The 26,161-nt window shown below is 47.2% G+C and overlaps 1 protein-coding gene across 1 annotated transcript in view; it reads right to left on the bottom strand.

Moving 5' to 3' along the window:
* Nucleotides 1–1,073: 1,073 nt before the first annotated feature.
* Sfrp1 (secreted frizzled related protein 1) overlaps nt 1,074–26,161 on the bottom strand; it is a 35,809-nt gene continuing 10,721 nt past the window's right edge. The window contains exon 3 of the mRNA XM_085844063.1: nt 1,074–1,748. Coding sequence (XP_085700189.1) covers nt 1,426–1,748 — 323 coding nt within the window. The 3' untranslated portion in view covers nt 1,074–1,425. The remainder of the gene's footprint in view (nt 1,749–26,161) is intronic.

A 26,161-nucleotide genomic window follows, 5' to 3' on the forward strand; every position in this document is an offset into this window, starting at 1 on the left:
ACTGGAATATTTACACCACTTATTAAGCATACCAACTTTGAGAAATACCTCTGGGCACTTGGGAAAACTGCAGACTAGTTAGTTAGCCTTTGAAACCATCTCCTTGGATAGGGCACTTAGCCTCAAAAGAATATGACTGGAGGAATGCAAAAGTAAAGGTGGAGGGCTCAGGCAGGCAACGATTTTAAATTTGTCTGAATTATAGGCCATCATGTATAAGGAAAAGGGCTCTCCTTGCAGAAAAGCAGAGTCTATGGATACTGTCTCCTTCCACAGCTATACTGATCCCTGGGCAGCCAGGCACAGCCATGAGGCCCATCTCCTCCACAGCACATGCATAGGTGGTGTGTGTATTAAGAGGGCAGCCTTGGGCAGTCAACGACGTTAGTCTTTGAAATACTCAGTGTGGACTTTTACTCAAGCCTTGGAGGGTACGTGGGTTTTTATCCCTGTCTTATGGTGCTGTTCTTTTGAAATGTGACAGATGGAATTACAAAGTGAGGCTGTTGGCACAGGATTCCCCCAATCACCCTGACTCGTGACCTGCTTGACATTTCTACCTTTGCTCATTTCTTCCACTCTAATGTTGAAAACTAGGAGCTGTTGGCTTCTCAGCCTGAAATGCCTCATGTCTCTTCATGTCCACGTACCTCCTTCATACAAAAGCAGACCCCTGCCTGGCATCCTGGTATCCCGATGGACTGGTAGAAGTGTCCATCTGAGACCTACAGTTTCCTATCAAAGGTGGCCAGTTCAAAAACTGAAGGTGGAGTAGGCAGTGGCCTCCCACCCAAACCCTTAGCTATCCCATTTTATACTGGGATACCCTGGCTACTTTCAGAAGTGTGTGTGTGTGTGTGTGTGTGTGTGTGTGTGTGTGTGTGTGTGTGTGTGTTGAAGGTGGCGATGGTCTAAGGCAGAAAGAGGGGGATTACGACCAAACTGAAAGCAGCCTGGCTTGGCAATAATCAGACTCTTCTACCTGTAAAGGCTTAGACTCCACAAGCAATTGGTAATAATGTCCCGAACAATGTTGAGCTGAGCAGCCGTCCGTCTGCAGTTCTTTACAATCCGTTTTGTTTTGTTTTGTTTTGTTTTGTTTTTCCAAACCGGCCAACATTTTCTGTTTTTTGTGCCCGAGGCTCAGTGAAAGGATTCTGCCTCTCCTTTTGCACCGTGCCTGCTGGCCCTGCTGCAGCCCTTAAAAAAAAAAAGCCTTCCTAATCTAAAGGGCCGTGGCCTTAGCTGGATGTGGCTATGGAGGGAAGGGAGAGGGATCGCTGTAGGAACAGAGCCAGGTGCGATGCAAAAGCCACAACTGTAATGGGTGAGAGCAATATGTGAACCCCCCCAAGAGCCAGGGTCATCCACGCGCCCCCACCCTCAACCCAAGCCACACTCCCCTTCCCCCAGTCCGCCCCAGTATCACTTAAAAACAGACTGGAAGGTGGGACACTCGTGGTTTTTCATTCTCTTCATGAAGTTTTTGAACTCCTTGTTTTTCTTGTCCCACTTGTGAATGGCTGTCAGCAGGTACTGGCTCTTCACCTTGCGGCCCATGATGAGAAAGTTGTGGCTGAGGTTGTCCAGCTGGTGGCAGGGACAGTCAGCACCGTTCTTCAGGAACAGCACAAGCCGCTTCAGCTCTTTCTTCTTGATGGGCCCCAGCTTCAGGGGTTTCTTCTTCTTGGGGACAATCTTCTTGTCACCGTTTTCCTTCTTCACTTCTTTGATTTTCATCCTCAGTGCTAGGATGAGGAAGAGAGGCATAGAGGAGAGGGGAGGACAAGGAAGACAAAGCGTTAAAACAAAGCACTTAACATTCAACCCTGTCCTACATAAAAGGAAACAGTGTATCTCAGTTACCCAGAGTGCTACTGAGCTACAAGCAGCCAGGGATGCTGCGGTGCACTGGGACCTGTCTCAAATCAATGTTGGTTTTCAACACATTAAGTGGAATGATTCAGAATCAGAAAGCTAAATAGTCATGTTTTCTATCATGCACAGAATATAAATGGGTGTGTGGGGGGGGAGGTGCACACCCGCCCATGCATGCGCACACACATGGTGGGGGAGGATGAATAGTAAGGGAGGGGGAGAATAAGAGAGAACAAGGGAAGCGATATGAGCAATGTACGATACACATGCATGAAAATATCCTAATGAAGCCCATTCTTTTATATGCCAAAGCAATAGAAAAAGAGAGATCACATAACTCAACTTAATCTACATAGTCTAATGTTATTAGACTTGTTTAAAGAAAAACATTTAAAGAAACAAAATTGTTCTAAATTTTTCAGAAGAAAATTAGTGGTTTGTGTTTTATTTGTTTTATATTTTGATTTTTTGAGACATGGTTTCTTTGGGTATCCTTGGCTATCCTGGACTTAGCTCTGTAGACCAGGCTGGCCTCAAATTCACAGAGATCCACCTGCCTCTGCCTCCTGAGTGCTGGGATTAAAGATGTGTGCCCCAGTGTGGTTTGTTTTCATAGCATCCAAAACAAGGTGGACAGAATCTGTGTGCATATTCATCAAGGGAGATTCAGAGAGCAGTTCAAACCATGTGCCAGGGTGCACTCAACATCAATGTCCAACTTTAGTACAGGCAAATTCAGAATTCCTCTAACTGTATGTTCAGGAAAGTCTGCCTGCAGGTACTGTCCCGCTGATCAATAAGCCACAGATAGGTGCCACTGAGGTCTTGTCTACTGAAAGGACCCATGCAGAATTAAGCTCTTCCCTGACGCCCTGGCAGCTGAGAGACAGTCCTAGGAAACACACCCAAGGATGAATGCTTATCACATCTAATATGGAATAAGAGCTATTCGTGGTCTCAGAACAGGTGAGAAGAATACCCTAACTAGCCATCAGCCCTCCCTCCTCTTTGCTTTGCGATCCACAGATTCTGTGTCACTTTTCTATATGGGGCATGGAACACAGGGCACCACTGTATGCTAGGCACGCACTGTACCTCTGGACTTCCCCTGACCCTGAATATTTATTTAACCTATGCACTGTTCCTTTAGTGGTGGCCATACTGGGGCCCAGTGATTAAAGATGTTCATTAAGCACACATTGTTGTACTCCATTAGAACTAGCCAACACCAGATACTAGAAATCAGGAAGCATCAGGTACCAGATAATATGTACATCCTCTGAATTCTTCTGAGTTGACAGTTACCAAGCAACCCCCTCCGCCAGCCGCCATTTTTAATAGCTCAAGACTTCCATTGCATCCCGTGGTGAAGAAAAGCCTTCCTTTTGAATCATGCTTTGTAGCTAGTGATTCTGAAAGTGTGAGGTCAACCGGGAAAGACACTTGATTCTTGTTTTTGTTGTTGTTGTTGTTGTTGTTTTCTCTCATGGATGGTTTATAGTAACTCCACGAAGAAAGGACAATTACTTTCCCCATATAGGAGGTGAGAAAACTGACATCCGGCTCGTCGATTGGCTTGATCATTTGCTAATTTTAAGTTCCAACCTATGTATATTGATCAACTGTCCAGTATGCTAACAAATACCTGAGCTAAATCAGCTCTTGAGAAGGAAAAGAGGTTCATTTTGGTGGAGCTCTACTTTTCAACCCATCACTATTGTCCCATGAGACTGTGGCAAGACAGCTCATCATAGCAAAGCCACATAACAGGAAAAAAAAAACAACTAGCCACATAACAGCTAGAAAGCAAAACAAAAGAAAAACAAAACAAAAATGGGGTGCCCTAAGACAAGCCAACAATAACTCATTTCCACTAGGCCCCACCTTCTGAATGTTCTACCAGCTCCCAGAGTGTCACAGACTGGGGACCGAGACTGTAGCACATAGGCCCCAGGGGGCTATAACCAAACCACGGTGGCATTACTAACTGCACACTTCCAATCACAGGGCTGTGCTTGCTGCCTCTGTGGCTTCAAAATCCTTTATAATGAACCCGAAACATAGGGTGCTCATTAATTGGATCAAGAAAATAAAAGACTTAGATAGATGGGCTCCCAAATGACACAAGAGGCCTTCTGGCTGAAAGAGACCATGTGAGTAGAGAATTTACTAACTGATTGTTCTGTTGGTTACAAGGCCAAACCTTGGCTGCCTTACAAGAAATCAAAAGGAAGGGTAAGGAATCTTGAGAGTCAGTCTTCAATGGCTAGTGTCCGTGAACTCAAAATACTCCCCCATTGCTTTCTTTTTCTGATGAACGGACATCCAGATCTTGAGGCCTACTTAAATCCCTCATGCCAAGGCCAGCAGGCAAGTCACAGTGGAGCCTCATGAGCAGACTTTGATAGCTGTTGACCTCCTAGCTCTTTTAGAGGTTTGAAGCACTCAGTCAGATAAGCCATAGCTTCCCAAGGAATTCAAAGTATCAGCACCGCCACCCCCAGGAGGGGTCACTGCCTGCTGCTTTTGATTTGCTTGTGTCTCACACCCATAATGAACAGAACAATTGGAAGCCAGCAGCTGGGTATGTGGTGAATGAATACACAGCAGAGACTATCCTTCTAAGGCCTGCCTCACCCCAGACAGGCCCAAACTGGCCCACAGCTTACCTCAATTCCCACTGTTGGCTTACAGATCTTGAACCTGGGAGTTCACTTGAAAAAAAAACAAAACAACAAACAAACAAAAAAAAAAACAAAACCAAAAAAATTCACTTGTTCCAGTGCTGAATGGGAGAAGTTCTTGGAGGGGTAGAGTGAGGAGACCAGCCAGAACATACTCACCACGTGGGCCAAAGCCAAGCCAATCTCATCTCTGCCCCCTTCTGCCAAATAGAGCCATTGGGACCCAACAACAACATTTTCTATTGTTTGTATCCTGGCGCCCTTTCAAAACCTATGCATTCAAAGCTTAGTCCTTAGCAGAGCTATTAGAAAGTAGTGGGATGTTCTCAGGGTGGGTGAGAGGTCTTTAGGTCACTGATGTGTGTCTTCTGAGGGGCGACTGTAGGATCCCCTCCCTGTACCTTCCTACAGTCTTTGGAACTTTTTGGCCATGAAGGAAGTGGCTTTAGACCCAGATGGATTCTAGCCGTGCTGCTCTGACTCTAATAAGGCAACAGGCCAACTGATCATGCACTAACCTCTCCTGCATAAGTTGGTTCTGGGAGGTATTTGCTGTACCAGGAAACTAACCCACTACTTCTTAAAGAAAGGCTGCACAGTATTGCACAGTAGCAAGGCAGTTAGAACAACGCCAGCCCTTCACAGGGCATCTCCAGCCCAGGTAGTTAGATGATAGCCAAGCCCAGTGTATAGAACCAATCTACACTTTAGAATTGGTCAAGTGCCACCTAGATCACCAGGAGAGACTAATGCACATCCCAGCAAACAACAGGGGTGAAAAGTGTCATCGTTTACTGAGTACCCAGCATGCATTGTGTTCTCCAGATGCACACAAACTAGGTGCTCCATCTGCTACAATGGCGGTCAGTCAACCTGTGGGTTGCAACTCCCATGGGTGGGGGTGTGTGTGTGCCACATATCAGATATCCTGTATATTAGATATTTATATCGTGATTCATAACAGTACCAAAATTACAGTTATGATGCAGCAAGGAAATCATTTTATGGTCAGGGATCACCACAACATGAACCGTATTAAAGGGTCGCAGCACTAGGAAGGCTGAGACCCACTGCTCCGCTGGCTCTCGCTTGCTAATCATGACAGTTAAGCATCCATTTTGAGTGTTTTATTATAATCAAGAAGAGCCCGGGCTACACAACGACAGCACAAGGCTGCAATTTGTAAGTGGAGCAATCAGGATTAGAACCCGCAGCCAAGCCCACAGATCCCATGCTCTCTCACCAGCCATTATTAAGTTGAAAACGCTATTGCTTCAGTGGAAACTATTTCTTGATTGTGCTGCTTTTAATCACAACTTTAAAAAAAAAGTTCCTTTGTCATGACCATGTAAAGGAATTTAGTTTACATAGGTGGGGGAGCAGTGAAGGGAGGGGGGATTGATGGAAATATGGTATGCATTAGGCTCTCTAGTTCTTGGCTATTCGGCTCACTTTCTTTTTCAAGGTGGAGAAAGTAGGGAAGAAGGCACATATGGCCAGAATTGCTAACATCTTTCCACCTTCCCAGGGTTGCTTTCGGCATGCAGATTACCAGCAGTGTTTGATAGGCAATTACCCATCCAAAGTTAATTTCTTCTCATCTTTAAATGCCTAGGCAAAGTCCTCCTCCTCCTCCTCCTCCTCCTCCTCCTCCTCCTCCACCACCACCACCACCACCACGCCATACCCATGGCACAAAGGCAGAAGTTGGTAAGGGCTCAGAATAGCCAGGAATCAATCACCTTGCTCTCCAGTCCCATCATGCTTACTGCCAGGGCTCTGGGAAATTCACCCATGGAGGAGTTTGCAGTACAAATGGTAGTGGTCTTAAAGACCAAAGGGGCAGCAGCTAAGTATATGGACTTAAAGCCTGGCTGCCGATGTCTTGAATCTCCACTTTCCTTCTGTAAGACGCAGGGCACAGTGTGGTTGCTGGCATGGCTTACGTCATTTCCAGCACTTTGCTCACCTGCCCTGTTAGATAAACACTACATTGTAACTAACCCTCGGGCTCCAGATTTCAGCCACCTTAAAACAAAAGAAGGAAAAACCCCCAGGCAAGTAAAATGATTCTTTTTTCCCTCCTTAGCAACAATTTAACATCCCCAAGGGTAAAGTATCACTCTTATCTGTGCTTTACTGCCAGCCAACAATTCAGACACTCTGAAATGTTGGAAAACTCCAAACTTGAGGTTGCAATTTGTACTGTTTGAGTCTTTCTCAGAAATCTTAAAACAAACGATCTCTTCGGTTTGAGTACATCTGAGCACATTTCAGTAGACCATGAAAGCTTCATTCCACTCTCAGTCACTCAAACCATGTTTTCTGCACACAAATTACACTTTCTCAACAGCCTCCCACAAGGCTCAGCCGTACTTCTGCCGCCAAAAGGAGAATCAGAAAAGTCTGAATACTCATCCCAAGCCTGCACTTCCTTCCAAATCATCTCTTCCCCTTGACCTCCTAACCTCCTAAAGGTGTGTCTGTCTTTCTTCCAGCCATGGCCAGGTATAGCCACTAGACGAAAGGCAGCTACCAGCCAAGGGTCATGCCTGTAAACAGCCAACAATCTGGTATGGCTGTAGGAATCTAAGAAGGGAAAGAAGGGACCAAGAAAGTAGGGGGTGAGTGTGGCTGAGAAGTGCAACTGGTTACAGGTAACGGGTACAGTGAAGGGCAAGATACAGGGAACACAAGAAAAGGGAGAATCCATCTTTGCTTTGATCCAGAAGCATCTTTGCTGGGGTGCGGGTAGAAGAGTTATTAGCGAAGTGTCAGAGGCAAAGATTAAAAATGAGCAAAACGCCCTAGGCAGCTGTTTCAAATGAAGGAGACACCTCCCCTCCCATGCTCTGAAAAATGTGTCTAAAACCGGACTGCCTGGTGATGCAGGTCACTGCTGACCTGCACGGGCCAGGATCTGAGCCAGTGAAGGTTATTCCAGAGAGCTGACTGCCAAGGGAAAAGAGAGACCAAAGCATTCCCTGCAGACAGGCTCTGAATTCCTGGAATGTCTGAGAAGAGCAACAACCAGTGAGCATCACTAGCCAAACATACTAGGTGGGGTGCACACAGCGCTCTGCTTCCTCCTGAAGTGAACTGAAAATTAGTTTAAAAAAAAAAAAAAGAAAAGAAAAAGAAAGAAAGCAAAACTGCAAGAGCTGCAGAGATAGCTGGCTCAGCGCTTAAGACCAATTGTTGCTCTTGCAAAGGACCTTGGTTTGATTCCCAGCACCTGCATCGTGGCTCACAGTGATCCATAACTACAATTCCAGGGGATCCAGCATCCCCTTGTGACTTCTGTAGGTACTAGGTATGCACACAGTGCACATATATACACATGCATAAAATAAAATAAACCTAAAAAAAATTAAAAATAAACCAAACCCATACAAGAAAAATGGTAAAGACAATGGGAACACATGAAGAGCATTCTGGATAGCAGAAAGCAAAAGAAAATCAGACTTGTCTTGACAGAGAAGACAAACTGAAACCAGCGGCTCGGAGAGAGATGGCCCGCACTAGTTAGAGCAAGCAGGCCCCCATAGCCAGAGCTGCAGATGCTGATGGGCTAGGCCATAGGACGCAGCTATGAATTCAAATGGCTAATCTCACCAACTACCCCAGCAGCAGCCAAGGGGTCTATTCTAGATGGCAGACTTGCATCCAACAGAGGAAAGGGATGGAGCACTGGAGATGTCACAGCATTAGGTGAGAGACTATGTGGTTAAAAAGTGGGAGCCTCAGATCATGGAACATGGTCCAGACTGGTGAGGTGGCTCAACAGGTAAAGGTGCTTGCTGCCAAGTCTGATAACTTGAGTTCACTCCCTGGATCCCAAATCATGAAAAGAAAAAACTCCCAAGACTTGTCCTCTGACCTCTACACTTACTCAAATAAATAAATACATACATAAAGAAAATGTGATTAAAATGTTTAAAAGACACTGATTTCCATTCCAAGTCAGAAGGTTGAATGGTCTCTGTCTCTATTTCCTCGCTCTTTGAAAAAAATCTAGTAGCTCAAAAGAACAGACCATGTTTTGTTTTGTCTTCCTTCCTTTAAAGTCTCAATGAGACCCCACCAAACTGCAGACTTACCATACAAGGAGCGCTTGACTCCAAACTTCTAAAATTCAAATGTCCAAAGAATTGATGGGATTTTGAGGTGAGTCTAAATGTGAATGATAGAGACCAAAATATAAATGATAAACGGAAAAAGAAAAAAGTTTTCAGAGATAATAGAGAGACTGTAGAAAGGCATAAGCAATCTTTAAAATGTGATAATATTATGTACGTTACTATATCACATAACAAGAACAGAAAACCATTACAGGAAAAGTTCACCAAAGAGGAGTATGTTCAATACATGTGTTTTAAGACAGGTTTAAAGGCATTTCCTGAAGTCATAAACAAAGTGACAGAGAGAGAGGAGACAGGAAAAAGATAAAAATAGACTATCAAGCCAAGAGGCTCTATATCCGAATAAAGGGGATTACAGAAAACATAACAAAGTGGGGGGGGGCATCAAGGAAATAATCCCAGTCAGTTTTTTCAGATGAAGAACATAAACTCTCAGATTACACCATTCTCAGCTCAAAGAATCATGACATTTAGAAACATAAGAAAAATGAAAGGGGAAAAAAAGACATTTTTAAATACACAGAGAAGACTATATCCATCTAAGGCAAAGGATCTGGCATCAGGATGGTACTGGATTTTGCAACAGCAACCCTAAGAGCTGTAGAACAATGAAGGGAAACCTTTAAAATCCCCAGAGATGATCCCAAGTCAAACCACCAGTCAGCATGTGCCAACGGAACAGACACACCTCTGGCCATTAAAGGGTTAAATAATAATTAGTCCCTATGCATCTTTCATGAGGAACCTATTTTCTTTTAATGAAGGAGTTAATGAAAAGAAGTGTAAGATTCAGGAAAATGAAGAGCTACCATTATCAAGAAACCCAAAAAGAAGGCTTAAAGGGGCTTCTCTGTAACACTTAGCACAGCCGCATGGTCTCAGTTAACCCAGACTGAAGCAAGAAGCAAGGGAGAGCTCAGGAGACGGACTGATGTACAACTAACAGGAAATAAGGAACAAAGAAAAGAAAACGAGGCGATTACTATCTCAAAGGAACATGAAGGGGTAAAAGGAAAGGAAACACAGAGGTGGTACACTTTATTGCTAGGCTGGAAATAATGTCTCCATAGTGCCAAGAAATTGAACTGCATGCGCATTAAGCCAAGAGTGCTGTGTGGCTGCATTAGGGAACATGATGTAAAAGAGACCATCTTCCACTTTCATTGCAGAAATGTCAATAAAGACTGTGAACGAGGAGACAAAGACACCAAACACTGCAGGCCCTGGTACTTGCTACAGTCTGCTAACTACCTCCAGAAACTGTAGCAAAGGAAACCAATCACTTCTGGTGTGTGACCTTGGGGTGGGAAGGCACTGGGGGAGAGAGGCTGCACTTTGGCTTTGTTGATTTTTCAACTGTGTTTTGAATCACAAAATGCATACATATTTAGGAGCGTAGGGTCTCATGCGGACAGGAATGAGCTTGTAAACGGAGACTATACATTTTCAATTTAAATGAAGCAGCTTCATTTTTGTTTGTTTGTTTTTGTTTGTTTGGTTTTTGGTTGAGGCTCCTTGCATAAAAACTCTGCATTTCAATTGGTTTGTCTTTCTGTCTCTTTCTGTTGCCACTGATTTGTCATCTTGCCTTTTAAGCAGTGAAGGAGAGGCAAGCGACACATCTTGTCTCCCACCATTCCCAGATAAGAAATCCATTAGGTCAGAGTGAGCTCTGTTTACTTCCAATTGGAGTTCAACCTACTCCTGAGTAAGTTATGAAGCTGGAGACCCTCAGAGCCATGGCTACCACCTGTCCCAGCCTCTGCCCAGAGCGTCAGTGGTTCCTGGAGCAAAAATGGATGGATGGGGACCACTGACCCAACCCCTGCATACAGCTCTTTCCAAGAGTACAGTGCGGAGCAGACACCAGGGTACCCCAGCCTGACTCCTGAGAAATTTGCTTCATCCTAATTACTTTCTGTTTCAGAGAGATTTCCAAATAGATGATGGGGAGCAAGAACAAGCTGGTTCTGGAAGCTAACAACCTTGCTTTGCTACACCATAGCTTTTCATGGTTTAGGAAGATGGTTACAGATTGGCTACCCCATGCCGCAGCCATATGACAGCTTACGCAACTCCTAGGGATCTCCCAGGTAAAATCGGATAACAATGTTTCACTCAGCTATGGAAGCTGGAGGGCAAGCCTTCTGCTTCCTTCTCAGTTCATAAATCTCCCAAGGCCTGAGGCAAGAAACACCTTCCCTGAACACAGTTATGCAAGTGAGATTTGGTAACAGGCTGGGCCAAGGACCTTTGGTGGGAAGAGCTGCAGGCACCTTCCAGAATGCAGCACAAGGCCTGGTCGACAATGGGGCTCTGGCTTTGAGAAACAGGGGCACAAATGTGTCGTACTAACAAAGGCCTCCCGACGACAGCTTGACAGAGTTCAGTGTTGGCACCAGGAGTCGCGGTATAACAGCACTGATTTGTTTAGCAAAGAGCTGCCACTACTCAGTCACAATAATTCAGACTCTATTCCCTGACCACAAACCTACACACTACATACTTCTAGGCATTTCCTGAAATACTACAGGACATACATTACACAAATAGACAGACAGACAGACAGACAGACAGACAGACAGACAAACAGACAGACAAGATTGAAGGACTTGCCTACCTACAAAGAACAACAGATACTGAAATTTTTCAGGTGACTCATTTTGGAACCAATTATTTAATTGAAGTTGTCCTGTTTTCTGGATTTCAGATAATCTAGAATTTAAGGAGCTGACCATAGAAGAGAAGTTTACCCCCCTAAACACACACACAGAGGCACTCGTGCACACATACACGCACTCGAGAACCCACTCCAGCAGTTTCAGAGTTAGCCATCTGGAAGCCCACTGCTAACCGTTGGACTCCACAAACTGCTCAGCTTCCCCATTCACTTACGCTGCTGCAGCAGCAAACTGGGACTCTCACCTGGAGACCAAAGTCATGGATGGTGTGATTTTTTTTATCTCAGAAGCATGGCTCTGGCACCAAGAATTTGAACCCCTGAGAAGAACCAAGAGATTTGGTGCTTTCTCCTCCTGGAGCCAGCATAACCACCCCCATCTCCCACTTCTCAGGAGGCTGAGAAGTTTCCCTTCAAGTCAATCATTGGGACTGACTGAATCTTGGCTCCAATCCAGGCAAACCTGCCAAAGTAAACAGCTGTCCCCACCATGGGGTCACTGAACCTCCAGCCCTCTCCATTCCACCTCCTGGTGTTCACAGGAATGGCAAAGTCACACAATGTCTCACAGTCTCTTGGAAGGAAAAAGATGTAGAGAATGGGACTCAGAGCCCACGAACTAGATAAGCCATGTGCTCTCAGCAGTGACTGCAAACACAGGTCCTCAGCCCTGAATATCAGAATCACTCAGCAGGCACCTTAGGGTGAGACTTCTAAGACGCCCTCCCTCCCCCCTCCTCCACTTCTCCTCCCCCAGTTTCTGATTCAGCAGCCATGGGTTAGGAACCAATAATCCACACTCCTGATAAGTTCCAGAAAAGTGCTGCTGCTGCAGCCGGGCCTGCACCGGCTTGAGAAACGCCCAAGGGGTTTGCAGTAAGGACTGTTTGGACCTAGCAGCATTAGCAGTCAGTGGAGTACTGAGGGCCTCAGTCCCTCAGCTCTGGTGCTTGAAAAGCCAGAAAAACAAATGCTGTTCTAGCAAGAGACAGCACACTCTGGAATAAAACGGGCCCACGCACAGAGTTAGCAGACCTCAGCGAACCCCACCAGCAGCTTCTCCTATGAACACGTGTAAAGCACTTGGCTTCTCTGGCTCTCGAGAAACACTTGCAGAGGGAGGGAGGGAGACAGTTGAGTGTTCCAGGCCTGCAGTCTACATCTAAATCTTCCAGGTTGCCCTTCGATGTCTTGGAAATCCAGTACTGAATCCCAGGCCACCCAAGATGTAAATACTCCAGATAGCCCAGGGGTGGCCTTCACTGCTCATATTGCCCAGGGACTTGGCCTGCACTTACCCCAACCCAGCCTTACACTGACAAACGATAGCCCAAGAGGATAACCTTAATCCAAACTCAAAGACAACCCCAAAGCAGGACCCGCATGACACACTCCAAGCATGGTACTGTCATCCCTTTAAAAGATGGCAAGAGAGAGGCCCAGGAAAGGTATTTTGCAGTTCTCTGAAGAAGCCAGGAATCCAGTGGCCGTGAGCAATTGTGGCCACAGACACACTCTGGCTTTCTCCCCTCCATTTTCACACTGAGTCACATAGAAGCAGCATGCGAGCTTTTCCTATTTAAGTAAAATAATAATAATAATTCGGCTCTAGGAAACTTTCAGGCAGCCACAGGTCCAACCCTGTGCCCCATGGCCCTCAATGTCTGAACCTTGGACAGACGCAGCTTTGCATGATAACGACCCTGGAGTATGTCTTACCTACCCTCCTCCCCACTACAGGTTCACACAAACCCTGCTTGGCAACCACCGCAAAGGCTCGACCACCAGAGTGCTCAGCTAAGCATTTCTTGGGCACAAAAAAAAATAAAATAAAATAAATGCAAGCACAGTCATTGCCCCGAACAAAGCTCACAGCCTCACTCGTGAGACTGTAATTCTTTATGCAAACACATTCTTTCGCTCTTCTCTGTGTATTCCCAGGTCCCTAATTTCCCAAAGAAGACACTCAGATAACACACATGGGAAAAGGCAACTCATCTGTCCAGGTCCCAACCAGACGATGTCAGAGCTCAAATTTGAACCCAGGAAGTCACGCTCACGAAACATACGACGTAATATCCAGGATCCCTGTGTCTGGAGAGCTTTCTCATCTATGGTAGAGAGATGAGCAAGCTCGTCTCAAGTCTCACTGGTCCCCTTTCCTTCCAAGAGCACTATGGATGTCAGAGGATTTAGAGGATACTATCCCTCTTACTCAGCACAAACTTGTGCTAAGAAGACCAAGAACAAAGATGATGCCCAAACCTTTCATTTCAGCCATCATTAATTCTGTCCCCACACCCACCTCCTCGGTAACCTCCATAGTAACACAGTTAAGCTTCATTTCCATTCTCTACCCTATCCACCTGCCTTTGAATCCACTGTTTTTCAGCCCTTCTAAGGGTTTAGGCTCACATCAGGGAGATTCTGGCAGACAGCCACTGGGCCAATCTGAGCCCAGGCCCTCAAAATACACCTTCCCATCCAGGAGACCACAGCTCTACAAAGTCTGTGGGGAGGAGCTTAGTAAGAAGTGGCTAGAGCACACCCAGTCTAGAGGCCCACAGGGTATGTACACAGATCCAGGCATATGACAGTATATATTCAATAGGAATGCTGATCTCTCTCTCCAAGGGAAAATTAGTCCCGACCTGATATGTGTTACGCAGAGGCCAAGAGTATACACGTAAATCAGAGTTGGCACCTGGCCTATCACAAGGCCGGCCTCATCTCTATCCCCAAAGTTTCTCATGATGCTCCAGCTGCTTTTGAGCTGGCCTTCACCCAGGGTAGCAACAGATGCCAGCCTGGAGCCGAGTATCCAGTCCTTTTAATCTCTCTCCTATCTGTACAAACAGCAGAGGAGTTCTACGAACCCAGGGAAGCCGGTAGGCAAGCACACTGCTTAGTGTGGGTTCTTGCCTTTTTCATGACACAATCTTTCTCCCTTTTGGCCATGGAGACTTCACCACTGTATTTACTGAGCTTTGGGACATCTTCCCTTGGCAGAGGCTGCTAAGCAGCCTTCCTTCTATGCCTGGAGAGACCCCTATGCAATGGGAGCAAATAGGTTTTTGTGGGATACCCAGTAAAACCATACTTGGGAAAGTACCTGACAGGCATATTGGTTTTGTAGCTGGTCCCAAGATGTACTGAGAGATGCCCAATTCTCTGAGCACAACACAACAACAACAAAAGAGATGAGCTGATAAAAGACTCCCAGATGTGTATGTGTGTGGTGTGCCTAGGAGCGGTCACATGTGTAGACACACGTACGTGTATGTATATATAGGTGCATGTGCAAGAGCATGTGGGTGTGCGAAGGTCCGAGGTAGTGTATTGGAGAGTACCTTTGGCAATCACTCTCCACCTTATGTATTAAGGGGAGGTCTCTCACTAAAGCTAGAGCTTGCATGTTCAGCTGGTTCAGCTAATGTAGCCAGCCAGTTTGCTCCCAGGATTGCTTGTCTCCGCATCCCACAGGCAGGCTGCTGTGGTCACCCAGCTTTTGCATGAAGTTCATAGGGATCTGAATGCAGTCCTCAGACATACACAGCAACCACTTTATCCACAGGGCCAGCGACCCGGCCCCAACACTCGTCTTTGTAGAAGTAAAAAAATAAAAATTGCTTCTTCCATTTGGCTGTCCCGTTTCAGTCGTTCAAGCCACCCACGGAACTAAAGAGGACTCATCCTTTTGCTTAAACGAATAGCATCCACCAACCCAACGCTATACAGCTATCTCCACCGAGCCAGCGTGCAGGAGTATGAGCAGCAGGGCATCCGTCCCTCACCACATCCTCATGACCTGTTTGCAAATGACTGTGTGAGGACTAAAGCCATCCTCAGGTTAGCAGGCAGTGGACCTACACACAGACAAGCACATGTACACAAAGACATAAAAGCCACTGGGATAATCTGAGACTAAGGATGACTCCAGTTTATCGGCCCAGCCTTGGAAGCAGGGCCTGACAGGAAGAAGGAACTGAGGGACTCCAGGTCCAGTTCAGATGAGCTCTAATGTAGACAGGCCACACTGTGGGAGAAAGCGCTGTCTTCCCGGAGGTGGTGACACAGCTGGACAACCCAACCTGCCAACGCCCTTCTAGAGCAACAGTACCCAGGCTCCAGGCATGGCACCTGTGCTCTGTGACAGCTCAGCATGAATAAGGACCTTCAGCCTGTCAGTGTGGCCTCAGCTCAGCTAACAAGGGAAGTAGATGGGTGGGGTGGCAGCCAAACCAGCAACCAACCCCAGGAGCCAGGGCCAACTGCAGAGTACAGAGGCAGGTCTGACAAGATGGCAGAGGAATCAGTCATCACCCTGGGGGCCACAGGACCCTTGGCAAGCAGTTGGAGAGTTCAGGTGAACACAGAGCAGCATGTCCATGACATGACTGAGTGTCTTGTCCCCACTGTCTGCGAGGCGGGAACCTCTGGCCCAAGCCCTAAGGTCCAACCCCAAGAAGAAAGCAAAGTTCCTCACTAACTGGTCTCTCCTTCCATGAATCCCATGGCTGTTCCAAAGTAACCGTGGCTTTACAGCTGGCCTTGGCTTCTCTTCTACCTACCTAGTGGCACACGCTGACTGGATTGCTATTAGGGAGTCTGGCCACAAGTTCCCTTGAAGGAAAAGATGCGGCTTCAAAGGCACGTGAGTGCGTTTTGGAAACAGTCTTTCTTCTTACTGTGCTGGGAGTGGAACCTAGGGTTTTATACACGTTAAGCAGGCATGTACTCCACAGCTGAACTGCACCTCGAACCCTTGTGTGTGTTTAAGGAAGACAGGACACAGGCACAAATCCGTAGAGCAAAAGGAGATTTACAAGGCCACGTAGCCAGACCTCATTTTACAAATCAGGAAGCTACCAGGAGGGAGGCCACAGGGCCAGCACTGCTTAGATGGGGTCGGTTGCTATGGCTACCACCACCCCACTCTCCCTTGGTCTCCACACACTTCTCCTTCATTTCCCCCTCTATATATCCAGGGCTTGGAAGCCCCACGAGTTGTAGCCCCCGAAGCCCAAGCTACTCCCCCACATACAAACCGACCTCTATTCATAATCTAGTGCCAAAATAAAATGCCAACCCAGAGACTAAGGGCCACTCTGCACCTAAATTCACGATTGGGTCATTTCCTGAACGTGATGTGGCTGCAGCCCAGAGGGCTGCTCCAGGCCAGTGGCCCCTCTGCCACCCTCTGCTCCCTGAGTGCAGAAAGACCCAGAGAGAGCTGTCTCCTCCCATCCCAGGGCCACTGGGCAGATACAGAAAGGCCACAGCACCCAGTTCCCTGAGCTCCCATGGGACTTCTCCAGTTATGTCTCAGCCCGATCTTTTGAGCAGTATTCCAGGCAATATAGAGGCAGAGTACAGAGAGAACTTACTCTAGACCAAAGGCTGAAATCCTTGCTGGAAGTTTTGCATGAGGGTGCCAGGATCTTCCAGGCTGAAAGACCTAGCTTTCTCATTTTAAGGAATCAAGGTGGTACCACGGGTGAGTCCACGGCAGTGTCTCCACATCATCTGACCACTGAAGAGCGGGGAAGGGGGGACCTTGATGGGCCAAGGAGGGGAAAGCCTTCCCCAACTCGCCTGCTCTTGCTTTGGAGCAATCATTGCAAACAAGAAAATGTGCCAGCAGATACATTAAGTCTGTAAGAAAAGAAGGCTCTAGGCAAATAGCTGTCAGTCAAGGCAAAGAAGCAAAACAATATATTGATTCTACTCCTTGCTCAATGAAGGGCGGCCTCACACACAGACCTCCTTCCTATTTCCCCACCACACCCACAGCAGTACAACCGTAAAGACCGAAAAAAAGAGAGAGGCTTTTAAAAAATTACCAGGAAAACTGATACCAAGAGGGGCCTTGGGAGAGGGAAGCAGGACCAGATACTCCGGCTTACAAGGAGGTGGACTGGAGGAGGGGAGAGGCTCCCCAGGGCCTAAGCTTCACTGCGTGTCTGCTGGACCTCTTTGCTGGCAACTGGACAACTGCTTCAGGATCTGGCTACGGACAGCCTGAGCTGTCTGGTCTCCATCTGCAAGACTCAGGACTCCAGGTGCTAGCAGACACTCCTTTTGCTCAGCTAAGCATTCACGATGTTAGGTCTATCTTCGAAAGCAGCAGCTAGAGAAAAACAGGGTTCAGGGTGGGATTCTCGACTGTTGGTAGGATCTATCAAACTCCTTAATGAAACCATCATGGTGTTTTGAATGAGATGTCCCTACACAGTCATGGGCATTCAGTCATTCAGCCGAATTAGCATGAATGAAAGTCAGCTGGTACCCAGTTGGTGCCAGTTTGGAGACGATTAGGTGTGGCCTTGCTGGAGAAAGTATGTTACCGAGAGCAGGGTTTTGAAGTTTCAAAAGGCATTTTGATTTTGCTTTCTCTGTTTACTGTACCTAGCTTGAAATACACAGTCTCAGCTATGGCTCCAGCCACCTGCTGCCTGTTCCCTCCTCTCTGCCACCACGGACTCTCATCCCTCCCTCTGGAACTGGAAGCCCCAAATAACCCTTCCTTCTGTGAGTTGCCTTGGCCACAGTGCTTTACCACAGTGACAGAAAAGAAAGCCATCTTCCTCCCCATGAAAGACGAAGCAGGATCATCAGCCACCCCGCTTCTTCCACCCTCTAGAAGACACACAGCAGGTACTCCGAGATTTACTATCCTCGGATATGAAAGGCTAGGAGGGAGCATGTGGTTAAATACCTTCTGATTTCTGCCAAGTTACATCCTGGAGGTCAGAGACTAGAGTTCCCATGCCTCTGGATGCTTCCAGTAGTGAGGTGCATACTCCCTGTCATGGCTACCTGTCCCAAGATGGAAATCTCACCTACAAGATGCATCAATTTGCTTAAGGAAATAAATGCAGAGATGTTAACTGGCTAGCTCAAGTCAGTTTACTCAGTTACTCAAGACCAATCTAGACTTAGCTCCAATGACCCCCAAACTGATGTTGTTTTCTGTCTGTCACATCTTATTTTATCTCTTAACACTGAAATGTGTATTTTTGGGTTTGGGGCAGATGAATAAACTGAATGAAGCACGGGCAGTGTAGCCTGTGCCAACCTGGTCACTGGAATAGCCAAACATTGAATTCAGGCTTATAGATTTCGAACCCTACGCAAACCTTTTCCAACATGCCCTTCATGAAATCCCTGTCAACTGCTCAAAGGGATCTTGCCTTTGAATAAGCAAACACTAAAGCCTGCACATGACAGAGTCATCAGTGTGCCCTGAACTTAGGAAGGTGGCTCTGGCTCACACAAAGGCACCACACCAGAGAGGTCCCTCAGAAGCTCCGCCCCACCCCCACCCCTAAAGGAAAGACAGCAGCACACTCTCCACGGCTTCTCTGAAAAGCAGTGTAGGACTGAGAATGGCCTGGAGGCAGGAGTGGACACCATGACCAGGAAGGAGCCAGGCAGGCTACAAGATGCAGACTGCCATCAGCTTCCAAGCAGCTAAGCAGCCCAGGCACACTATTAGGTAGCTGTGCTGTCCACACTCACAAACACACAAGAGCTACAGGTACAGAGCCTAACTCACCAAAGACTGTGCTAGTACATTGACACCTATCCAGCAGACACCCTGAACCCTGAGTGCCCAGAATATAAACACATGCATGCATGCACACTCGCACATGCTTGTGCTCTCTCTCTCTCTCTCTCTCTCTCTCTCTCTCTCTCTCTCTCTCTCACACACACACACACACACACACACACACCCTGCATGTACCCCATCTTCATCCCTTAGTATAGCTATAGTGTAGCTATGGCCACTCTTACTCTCCTCCAGAGAAACCAAGACACCTGAGCTGACCCAGTCCCTCAGCCATGACCAGCCATTACCAGTCCAGCCTTTACATGGTAGCCCTAGAAACTCTGTTCTCTGCCAGAATGACTCACAAGCTCAGGAGAGAAAGGAGAGGGCACTGTAACAGCTTCTAATGACAGCTGCTCCTGCTAGAACTCAGCTCTATGGTGTCTTGTGTATGAGATGACTCAGGCTCTGGTCTGCCCGGCATACCCATCGCAGAGCTTTTCCTGCACCCAACTGTAACAGGTGAATCTTCCCTGAGCCCATGTTCCTGCCTGCCATGCTCTACCCCTGCCCTACAGACCAATCATCTCTGTGATTCTCTCCCTCCTCTACTGCACGGCCCCTACCCTTGGCTACTATTTGAATGCAAGCCTTTAGAAAGGCATTATCCCACGTGCCTTCTGATCCCTGGATTATGAGGCTGCAGAAGGGGCAGGGATTGCATCCCAGCACACAGAACAGCCATGTCATGTGACTAACCAGGGGCAGTCAGTCTTACAATACACCAATTCAATCCCACAATCTTCAGTACCTCTCCATCAAGGCACTTCCTTCCCCCAAAGCAGAACATAAAGAGAAGCAGTGAGACTGTTACTATGACCTGGGAAGCAGAATCCAGGAACGACAGGGAAAGCCCGAGAAGAGTCAAAGCTTTGCCTCAAGTTAGCCCCAGGAGCAGACAGAGGTGTCCAGTTCTGACGTGAGTCCACCCCTTACAAGATTCTACCTCACTCCCAAGTCTCACCAGTGCAAATCTGCCTAGTGCCCTCCCCATTGTCAAGACAGGTCTCCCCAAGGCTTCTCAATCCTTACAGAGATTAAAGGACATCATATGACATAAAAGTATTTTCTCACTACAACCTCTCCAACCTGTACACATTTACAAAGGTAAGAACTGGCTCTTGGACAACAGAGATTTCACCTCCCTCACCAAGATTTTGACTGTGGCTGCTTTTCAATCAGCAGGGCCATCTCTCTAGCTGCCTGCCTGATCGGAAAGACCCCACATCCTCCGGAGAGGTGATACAAACACTTCCTTCCGCATAATCAAATATCTTTTAGAGGATGCTTCCAAACTCTGCAGATATGGAAAGATCTCTGAAAGAGATTCTGGACTCAATGCAATCTGCATAGGCGTGAACTCCCTCCTTGGATGCTTAGATTTGCATAAGAAGCCCACACACCCTGAGCCTGTATTTGAATGGATACCTGTTAAGTGAAGAACTCTCGATCTGAAAGGCAGCCCATATCAACACCTGGCCCTTGGAAGAGCCTCCTAGCTCCTCTGCATCTGGAGGGGATGGAGGAACCAAAGCCACTTCCTTGCAGGGAACCTCAGTGGGTCACTTGGAGGCTAGAGACTTCCTGCGGGGGTTCAGTCTTGTCCTCCTATACCCCAAGACCTTGTCCAGAGCTAACAAGCACTGCTTGGTGTCCCTTCTCACTTCCTACCTCCAAGCCACACCTGGGTGGCATCTCCACTTAGGCCATGGCTAACATTCTTCACATATTTTTCTTCTGATTTTGGTTTTGCTACTCCAGCACTATTATTTGTTGGGGTCCCAAATCCCTCTCCTTGACCTTGACCCCTGAACCCAGGAATACCCTTCTTCTTCCCTGTTCTTAACTCTGATCAGTAGCTACAGAAATCCTCTGCGTTTCTCTAAACCCCATAGAAAACCTTCAGGCCTGAGAGATGAAACTGCTATCACTTATCAGAAGTGATTAGGGCACAGAGACCCTGGTGGCCTGGCTGGTCTTACCGGCCAGGGTCCTCTCCATTATATCGTGGCTAGAAATGAATCCCCCCGTTGTGGAGCTGGGAGCAAAGGCAGCTGGGGATGGGTGAGTGTAGCCTGTGAGTCTGAGGGCCACACATGACAGGCTGGTGACGCCTCGAGGGATGGATCATGCTATGTGGAAGCGGCTGTGTATAGGGGTTAAAAGCACGCGCATCTGGCCCTTCTCATTCCGAGGCCCCAGACATTGAGATTCCCTCCATCCACACCACTTCCCCAAACTGAATGGATATCCAGGAAAACACCGTAGGAATTAATTCCAAACATGCACGCAAGAAAGACACCCCTGAGACAGTCCCAAGAGGAAATATTGTGTGGAGGCGGCTGATAGAAAGACAGGGATAGCAAGAGAAATCCCCTAATCCTGCCTGAGTGAGAAAGAATTCAGTTTCGGAAAACCGACTCCACATTTTTCACCAGGACCAAAGGACTCTCTTGGCACCTCTTCCCAGCTCACAACATCCTTTCAGAATTTGTAAATAATTTCCCTTAATTCCTGCCCTGAAGAAAATGGTCCTTTATTCCCCTAAATGTAAATGTCTCTTACCTGAGACTCAGACCTAAGGAACAGCCTTGTCTCACGGAGTCTGTGGGGGACCAAGGCCAAACTGCCTCAAGTGCGAGCACTGTGTCCCTGAGCCTAGACCTTACCCCCAAAGTGCTCACTTTCCCTCAAGCCTCTCGAAGCCTAAGTTAAAGGATCGGCTCACCCCACTTCTCAAACTGGTTCTTCCCAGCAGTCCCTTTCAAAGCCAGTGTGACCCTATGGCTCCCAGCAGCTTCGACAGCCACAGAACGAGCAGCCTCCATCTCTGGTCCCCCACAATTAGCTGCTGCTTCCAAGGACACCACATATCCCCTGCAGACTCCTGTCTGATAGCAGGGTCCTCGCTGGTGGTGCTACTTTGGAGGCCGTGGGAACTTGGGGAGGTGGAACTAGATTACATACATGTCTGCCATGATGTATCTTCCTCTGCCTCACATTCCCCCCACCATGATGCTCTCTGCCCAAGTGCACGGAGCCAAGTAGACATGGGTTAAACCCTGAGACCACCAGGCAAAGCACACCTCTCCCTTTCCTCCGTTACATTGTTTCTCTCAGGGCTTGAGTCACGGCGATAAAGTAGCTAGTACAACTGTGTGAGCAGTTAAGGCTACGTCTTCCCTGGAAAGGACTTCAGGGCTTTCTGTTCGTTCACTCTGTCATTTCAACACATCTTGGGCACTGGCTTCTGTGCCTCTACATCCCTAAGCCGACCCCTTAAAAACCACCAGGAAGCAAAGGAGGAAACCCCAGTATCTGCCTTTTTTTCCCCCACTAGAATTCAAACTGGGCAGAATGCAGAACGTGTTTTCAACAAGTCCTCCCATGCACAGGGCCCAGCTTCCAAATCATTCAATACAACCACCACCACCACCACCACCCCCTACTCGTTTGACTCAATAAATGCCTGTTTCAAAGAAACCTAAGCTGGCTGCTTCTGGTTCACTTCCCTCAAAGGAGGCCATCCTGAGACCTGCCCCTCCCAGAACCAGGAAGTCCCAAGTGCCAGCACTAAGTGGCACTCAGACCAGGAAAGCTGATGTGACTGAGGGCAGCTCCTACAAACAGCAAGACAAGCAGAGCCAGGTCTTCTCAGGCAGGCCGGAGTGACAGCTCTAGTGACAGGCAGGGCCTCTTACACGGCAAAGCCATAGTTCAAATATTTATCGTATGTGTCTGGCTTTCACACAGACTGTGCAACCTGCCTGTTACCACTGTTTACCTTGGTAGAAATTCACGGGAAATCTTAGTCTGAGCAGGCCCAGAGTTTATTTTACTGCCAGAGAAACAACTTTCTTTGATAAATCATCCGTGTGACAGTGTTCCTGAAAGACTAAACAAAGATCTCAAGCATAAGCCACAGCCTTTGAGAAGTCTTGCAAAGCTAATGCGTGTTTAATTGGCTGCTCTAAGCAGGTTGGGGCAGGGCAAGGGTCTGACATTTCTTAGGCCATTTGTTCTCCTTTTTTAAGGAAAAAAAATACAGATTGAAGCTTTTGGCTCGTTTCTGCAAAACTGGATGAAACCTACCAATATCTCAAGGCCCTTTTCTTCTGAATGTAGCCTATTTGTGGGGCTGAGTGGCACAAGGAACCGGTTTGAAAAGGAACCCCCGGACTGGAATACTGCTTGAGAAAAAAAAAGGGGAGGGAGAGGGAGGTGCCCCAACACAAAAGGGGCTCTCAAATCTCTCTGAAACAGACCCCAATAAATTATGAGTGGAATATATTACGGATAAGATTTCTCACAAGCACATTGACACAAAAGACAACTTCAGTGGGCGTGCCCTGGACCTGCTGTAGACTGGGTTATAATTGTCTGGCGGCTTCCAGCTGCATGACTGAAAGGTGTCATCTAAAGCAAGCTCCCGGATCTCCTTCACTTCTAGAAGAGAGAGGGTCTGAGGCTTGGGGGAGGGGTGGGGCTGCCTGTTCCTGCTTGGTTTGTTTAACTGTGGTATCTTGAAGCAACACAATCCTGTAAGTTTCCCAAACTACCTCATAAAAACCTTCTGCTAAACGGAGAATCACCTAGATATTCCATTGTGTTTCTTAATCATTCAGAGTTTTTTGTTTTAAGTTTTCTCTTTTTTTCCCCAACAGGATGGTTTCATGAGAATTCTCCTTCCCTAGACTGAGTTCCATCCTAAACTGGTTCTTTGCATTAAGTGAACATTGCTATGGCTTCCATAGTCCAGGAAATGGAATTAATTAATCGACTTGATTAATTCGGTTCTCTGAACAACATAATGTTGTAATTACCATTTGAGAAGCGGGCGGGCGGGCGCAGGGAGGTTGAGAGACTTCCTTGTGGTGGCCCAGCTTAAAGGGTTTCGAGTTAACCCAAGTCTGTCTGGCTCAGTCAGCTTGGCCTCTCCACTAAGAAGAAAGCCACCAATGGTTGAGCACCTCCTCTGTGTAAGTCGCAGGGCATTCTAAGTCCACAGCAAGGGAGCATTCTGTCTCCCTGCCAAAGAGCTCAGCATCTTGACAGGATAGGAGGTGATGGGCACGCAAGGGTGAGAAAGTGAGACCAGAAGGTGTCACCTAGCTTGCTGCCCAGCAAGTCCTAGCAAAGGAAAGATGTCAGGGATCCAGACCGGGTCAGTTAGCCTTTCTCTTGCTTTTTAGTCTATAAAGGGAGGGCATGGGACTGGTTGGTCTTTGAGGTTCCACCCAACTCAGACTACCTTTTCTGTGACAAATTGTTCCCAGTGAGCCACCCAGCACTCAAAGACAGAAGCAGCTTAGGTTTTCCCCACATCCCAGCTTGTCCCCTATCTGTCCTCCTCTGTCACCCATCAGAAGGGCTTTGAAAGATGACATCTGAGAGCAAATCCTCCTTGATCACCTTACCCATGACTGTTATATATAATAACACACACATATATATAATAGCCATATATAGTAAATATATATATATATAATAGCCATCATATAGTAAAAGGAGAGAGGACGTCGGACTTTCGTAAGGTAGGCCAAACGCACAGATGAATACTGTCTGATCCATTGCCCTGAAGCTCCGTGAGTAGTCACATTCGTCAAGAAAGCACGGAGGAACGGTGTTTGGCAGGGGCGGAAGGGGAAGGGGAGTGATTATTATTTAATGGGCACAAAGTTTCAGGGCAGGTAATGAGAACTCCAGAGACAGACCTGGTCATGTTCCCTCCACAATGTACTTAACTCCACTGACTGAACACTTAGAAACACCTGAAACAGGAAGACATCTATTAAGTATGCCATCATAGCAAACGGAGGAAGCTCTGCAAGTGGTCGGAGTACTCAAGACCAGGGTATCTCAGCATGCAGAGGACGGTACTTGCCAAAGACTTCTAGATGGAGTTGCATGGGAAGGGCTGGTCCCAGGGTATTCCCCTCAAACCATTCATGTTGTCATAACTAGATTTAACTAGAGACTAGGCATTCACAAGTCCTAAGATATCTGGGCACATACCTTCATCTGTAAGGCAAGCAAATGTAGCCTGTACATCCCAGCATGAAGAGGGTAAAAGGTTCAAGAGAGAATTGGGTTTGATTTAAAGAATAATAATAATAATAATAATAATAATTAATAATAATAAACAGCAAATGTGCTACAGCTTCTAAAAGTCACCTCTTACTAACTTGGGGTTAAAGCCATGAAGGCCCCACTCACTCAAGACAGATCTGCTTTAAAAAAAAAGAAAAGAAAAAAACCAAGGCAACAAAATGAGCTCGAGTCCAGCTCAAAGGCTACTGAACATTTCATCTCCTCTGCTTCTCACCGAATCTGCACCCGGGTATCACCTACCATCTCGATAGGGGAAACTGAAGCACAGAGAGTTGGAGAGGCTTGCTTAGCATGGCAGGGCCCACACACAGCAACGAACGACCCAAACGATGTGACTCTGCCCCCAGAGGGTACAGTAGCCCCATCCTGGGGTTCACAGTTTGAAGGTGACGTGACGCTCTATGACATTTGCCTTAACATCTTCCTGCCAAGTCAAGAATCAGTAACAGAGGAAGGTACGCCTTGCTCACTGGATGAGAACATTGGCTCTTTACAGCTTTTCCTCTTGGTCCCTCAACGTGTGACCTGAACCTGGCTACTCTCCTGCCTAGGCCCTGGCTCCTTGGGCAGTCCCTTGGGTCTCAAACCTTTATACTAACTCTCCCGACTTGTGATCACAGATAAGTAGGCAATGCTATCAGCTACAGGACCCCCAGACAGCTTTCTGGGTTTTGAGTTCAGCACAGTTTCAACACAGATGCCCAACTCCATGCCTAGGAAGCCTGGTTGAGATGAGATGCAGGCTGTGAGCCCTATTACACCAATATAGTGCTTGGATCTAAGGACCAAACACAGTTTCCTGCACTTGGGACACTTGACAACTGTCCCAAGCTCAGAGAGTACGGGTGAGACCCATGTTCTGGGTGCCCCAAGCTGTTTCCCCTTACATGGTTTCCCTTGTGTCTATTTGGTTTTACTTTGAACGAACTAGGCCAGGTCACTCAAACCATGCATGTTGTTTCCTGTCGACTTAACAACAAATTACACGTATCCACTTGGAGGGATGCTCTCCTTTCCTGTGTGCCTGCTGTGTGTGAGACACTGTCCAGGGACT

The sequence above is a fragment of the Mus caroli genome, unplaced genomic scaffold (assembly GCF_978045245.1).
Source record: "Mus caroli unplaced genomic scaffold, Mus_caroli_1 scaffold_10, whole genome shotgun sequence".
Taxonomy (NCBI): domain Eukaryota; kingdom Metazoa; phylum Chordata; class Mammalia; order Rodentia; family Muridae; genus Mus; species Mus caroli.